Source organism: Microtus pennsylvanicus, chromosome 5, assembly GCF_037038515.1.
Source record: "Microtus pennsylvanicus isolate mMicPen1 chromosome 5, mMicPen1.hap1, whole genome shotgun sequence".
In the NCBI taxonomy this organism is placed as follows: domain Eukaryota; kingdom Metazoa; phylum Chordata; class Mammalia; order Rodentia; family Cricetidae; genus Microtus; species Microtus pennsylvanicus.
The window spans coordinates 46,490,404-46,495,601 of NC_134583.1; the positions used below are offsets into that span (position 1 = coordinate 46,490,404).

General features: G+C 54.0%; 1 protein-coding gene across 1 annotated transcript; it reads left to right on the top strand.

Moving 5' to 3' along the window:
• Window positions 1–716: 716 nt before the first annotated feature.
• On the top strand, window positions 717–5,097 carry Smpd1 (sphingomyelin phosphodiesterase 1). The gene is made up of 6 exons (XM_075971762.1): window positions 717–1,159; window positions 1,570–2,342; window positions 3,261–3,432; window positions 3,649–3,725; window positions 4,070–4,215; window positions 4,334–5,097. Exons 1-6 carry the CDS (start codon window positions 854–856, stop codon window positions 4,741–4,743), a joined length of 1,884 nt encoding a protein of 627 aa, XP_075827877.1. The 5' UTR covers window positions 717–853; the 3' UTR covers window positions 4,744–5,097.
• The last annotated feature ends 101 nt before the right edge of the window (window positions 5,098–5,198 follow it).

Here is a 5,198-nt window from a genome sequence, read left to right on the forward strand (position 1 = left end):
GCACACCTAATAGTGTTGCTCTTCTAGAGGACCTGGTCCAATTCCCAGCACCCACATCTGTAACACATCAAGACATCTGTAACTCCAGTACTGAGGGATTCTACGCCCCCCCAGCAAGCATTGCACACATGGTGCACACACATACAAAATACCCATGCACATAAAATTAATAATAATAACAACAACAATAGGACAAATTTTTAAATTAAAATAAAGTAATATTAACAAAACCTCAAGTGACTCAAGGGTGTTGTAATGCTTCTAGAGCATATGGAAACCCAGGGGAGGGACATCTATGGCAGATCAGTCGGCTCAGTGAAAAGATCTCTACCCCAGCCCTTTTTCCTTGTCTCCCTTCCAAGTCAAATGGCTAGCCGAGCCTGGTATCTATTCTAGGAATCTGAAGGTAAAAAACGGGGACCGAGAAGGCTTCTAGGAGTCTCCTAAAGGCTTCCACCAGTTCCAGTCCGAAAGCCCCGGGCAGTCCCTGGCCAGCGCGCCCCGCACAGCAGTGGCTCATGGTGGCGGCACTGGTCACCGCAAAGTGCACCGGTCCACCTCCAGCGACTCCGGGCGGCCCGCAGAGATGGGGCGTGGCAGGGGCGGGATCGGGCAGGCCGACGAGCCCCCTTTTACTCCGCCCCCCAAGCTTTGACAACACTCTCCGCGGCTGCTGGGGAAATAAGAGGAACAGGAAGGGGAGGAGCTGTCTTGTGGCTGGCTGCTGAACGATCAGTCAACCACAACGAAGGGTAATCGGGTGTCTCCAGCGCTACCTGGGGCCCGAGGGCCAGTGTGGGCCTCGGCCTGTGGGGCCTGGAGGGGTATCCACTCCGGCCTACGAAGTCTAGCAATGCCCCACCACGGAGTGTCATCCGGCCAGGGCCATCTCAGAGCCGGCTGGGAGCAGACGCTGGAGAGGTCCTTACCGGCACCCAGGGTGAAACTCCTTTGGATGGGGCTGGGCCTGGTGCTGGTGCCGGCTCTGTTTGACTCCGTGGTTCTCTGGGCTCCTGCCAGAGCTTATCCTCTTCCTGCCCAAGAACATCCCGTCAAATCCAGTGCCAGTGTGTCTCCGCTCCAGAATGCCTTCGGGTGGCGGAACCTCACCTGCCAGGCCTGCAAAGTCTTTTTCACTGCTCTAAACTATGGGCTGAAGGTGAGCACTAGAAGGGAGGATTGTGGTGGAATGCTGGGGGCAGGGTGAGGGGCACTGATCTGCCCCGGGGCTCATTATACTCTCGGTAGAGGCTGCTTCCTCTGTGTTCACGGCAACCACTTCCCCACTGTGACCTTTACCCCACTATGACCTTTGTAAAATAAGAGTAAAGAACAATGCCTTGAGAAATCCTGGGCTTGAAATGATACCAGAGCTGAGCTAAAGAGTGGATAGGTGAGGGCCTGGTGCTGCCTGTCGCAAGGCACTGTGTAGGAGGCACTGAGATCTCTTTATCATGGTGCCACTGAGTTCATCCTAGCCCTGATTTAGACATGGAAGCCTGTGGAGTGGTGGCCGGGGTTCACTTGGTTCTATGTCTGACCTCTCGTCTTTGGTTCCTTCCACCACAGCAGGAGCCCAATGTGGCCCGGGTAGGCTCTGTGGCCATCAAGATGTGCAAGATGCTGAACATAGCACCACTGAACGTGTGCCAGTCGGCTGTCCATCTCTTTGAGGGCGATATGGTGGAGGTGTGGAGACGTTCGGTTCTGAGCCCATCTGAAGCTTGTGGCTTGCTTCTGGGTCCTTCCTGTGGGCACTGGGACATCTTTTCAACGTGGAACATCTCTTTGCCATCAGTGCCGAAGCCACCCCCCAAACCACCGAGCCCACCGGCCCCAGGTGCCCCCGTCAGCCGTGTCCTCTTCCTCACTGACTTACACTGGGATCATGACTACCTGGAGGGCACAGATCCTAACTGTGCAGATCCACTCTGTTGCCGCCGGAGCTCTGGGTGGCCGCCCAACTCCAGGGCAGGGGCTGGGTACTGGGGCGAGTACAGCAAGTGTGACCTGCCCCTGCGAACACTGGAGAGCCTGTTGAAAGGGCTGGGCCCTGCCGGCCCTTTTGAGATGGTGTACTGGACAGGAGACATCCCTGCCCATGATGTCTGGCAACAGTCTCGCCAGGACCAGCTGAGGGCCCTGACCACCATCACAGACCTCGTGAGGAAGTTCTTGGGGCCTGTGCCAGTGTATCCTGCTGTGGGCAACCACGAGAGCACTCCTGTCAATGGCTTCCCTCCCCCCTTCATAAAGGGGAACCAGTCTTCACAATGGCTCTATGAAGCAATGGCCAAGGCCTGGGAGCCCTGGTTACCAGCTGACGCTCTTCACACCCTCAGGTACTTACAGTCTGTGGAAATTCAGGAAGGGAGAAGAAAGATGGACAGAGGGAAAGGAAAGAACTGGGTAAACTCTGTTCTAATAAGTGTCCTCAGCATCTCCAGCCCGCCCTAAGCTGACCCCACCTTCCCTTAGAACTGGGTAAACTCTGTTCTAACAAGTGTCCTCAGCATCTCCTGCCTTTCCCTTAGAACTGGGTAAACTCTGTTCTAACAAGTGTCCTCAGCATCTCCTGCCCTCCCTAAGCTGACCCCACCTTCCCTTAGAACTTGGTAAACTGTTCTAACAAGTGTCCTCAGCATCTCCTTTCTTCCCTTAGAACTGGGTAAACTCTGTTCTAACAAGTGTCCACAGCATCTCCTGCCCTCCCTAAGTTGACCCCACCTTCCCTTAGAACTTGGTAAACTGTTCTAACAAGTGTCCTCAGCATCTCCTTTCTTCCCTTAGAACTGGGTAAACTCTGTTCTAACAAGTGTCCACAGCATCTCCTGCCCTCCCTAAGCTGACCCCACCTTCCCTTTCTTATCTCCAGCCACCCTCTTTTAGAAGTAGCAGTGCAACCTCACCACATCCCAGCTCTTGTCTGCTTAGGGCGGCTCTCTCTTAAATGAATTCCCCTCATCTTTAAATATCTCCCATTTTCCTCAACTTGACTAGGCTCATGGCATCCCCGCCTCAGAAAGGCCTTTGCTCTCTGCCTTCCTTGAATCTCTGTCCCGAATTCCCGGAGCCCTCAGCACTCTGAACCTTCTTTACTGTCGGAGGAGGCCTGTAATTACCGCTGCTTTGGTCTTCAGCTGGGATGGGAGCTCCTGGAGGTGGGGGATGACGTCATGTGTGCCTCTTCCTGGCACAGGACCAGGGGTGCAGGGCTAGGATTGTCCAAGTAGTGACACCTCTTGCTTACTTTGTTTCAGAATTGGGGGCTTCTATGCCCTTACCCCACGCCCTGGCCTCCGCCTCATCTCTCTCAATATGAATTTTTGTTCCCGTGAGAACTTTTGGCTCTTGATCAACTCCACAGATCCTGCTGGACAACTCCAGTGGCTGGTGGAAGAGCTTCAGGCCGCTGAGAATCGAGGAGACAAAGTAAGGGGGAGTAATGACCCCGGTGGAGTAGGTGCTGTGGGGGCTGGGGCCTGTGGACAGGGACAGGGGAGTGTCACTTCACTTCCTGGAACCCAGTGTTCCCTGGAGTCCATGGTCACCCTCTGATGTCCTTCAGGTAATCAATCTTCTGGCCACTCCGCCCAAGGCTATCTGTTGTTCCTAAGGTCTGCTAACTGCCCCTAATTCTCCCTTCAGGTGCATATAATCGGCCATATCCCTCCAGGGCATTGCCTCAAGAGCTGGAGCTGGAATTACTACAAAATTGTAGCCAGGTAAAAAAAAACTAGAGGGCTGGAGTGTGGAGCGCGAAGGGTTGAAATCCACTCAAGAGCAGAGTGTGGTGGCACACACCTTGATCTCTGTGAGTTCAAGGCCAGCCTGGTCTACAAAGTGAGTTCCAGGACAGCCAGGGCCATTACACAGAAAAAAAAAAACAAAACAAAAAACTGTCTTTGGGAGGGGGGAGCAGTTTTCTCAGGCACCTCACAGTCTTCTTCTCCATGGGGCGAAGGAGCTATTTAGCAAGTTGGAGAAGGACCACCCTAACTCCCCAGATCTACCCACCCTCATTTCTGTCTCCCTACAATCTAATGTCACTGTGTCTGTCTCTGGCCAGGTATGAAAACACTCTGGCTGGCCAGTTTTTTGGCCACACTCATGTGGATGAATTTGAGATCTTCTATGATGAGGAGACTCTGAGCCGGCCGCTAGCTGTAGCCTTCCTGGGGCCCAGTGCTACAACCTATATCAACCTTAATCCTGGTAAGTGAAGCAGAAGGGAACCTTCCTGAGGCTCGTGCGACAGAAAGGGAAGTCAAGACAAGAAGGTCCTCCCCAGAGTTGCCTTTGTTCCTTTTACCATGTCAACCCTTTCTTGCAGGTTACCGAGTCTACCAAATAGATGGAAACTACCCCGGAAGCTCTCATGTGGTCCTGGACCATGAGACCTACATCCTGAACCTGACTGAGGCCAATGCACCAGCAGCCTCACCACACTGGAAGAGCCTCTACAGGGCTCGAGAAACCTACGGACTTCCAGATGCTCTGCCTGCTTCTTGGCACAACCTGGTCTACCGCATGCGGGACAATGAGCAACTTTTCCAGACCTTCTGGTTTCTCTACCATAAGGGCCATCCACCTTCAGAGCCCTGCGGCACACCCTGCCGCCTGGCCACGCTGTGTGCCCAGCTCTCAGCCCGTGCAGACAGCCCTGCTCTTTGCCGCCACTTGATGCCCAATGGGAGCCTCCCAGAGGCCCATAGCTCGTGGTCACGGACCCTGTTGTGCTAGAATTCCAGGGCCCAGAGTGGGGAAAGTTCGTGTATTAGGAAAGGGACACATTCCTAAGCACTGTTGAGTCAACCAGGCAAAAACTTCTGGGGAAGGAGCCCTGTCAGCCCAGGGAGCAAGCCTTCTCATGGAGAGCTTGTTTGGCTGGATCTGGGGGAGGGTTTGGCTGCCCTACCTATGCCCAGTGTCTGGATTGCCCCTGAGGCTGATGTCCTCTCAAGGCCACAGAGCTGAGGTCTCCAGTGCTCTAAGGATCCAGACAGGACCTGTCGCCCTAGGCCTGTGCTACCCTCCAGTGAACCCTGTTGCTATCTGATCCTACCAGGCTGCTAAAATAAAGAGACTTGGACTCCAGATTCCACTGGCCCAATTTCTTCTTCCCAAACAGGGAGGACAAAGGTAGCCTGGTAGCAAGATCCTTACTGAGGAGTTCATGTGAGCTGGGGAGACACACA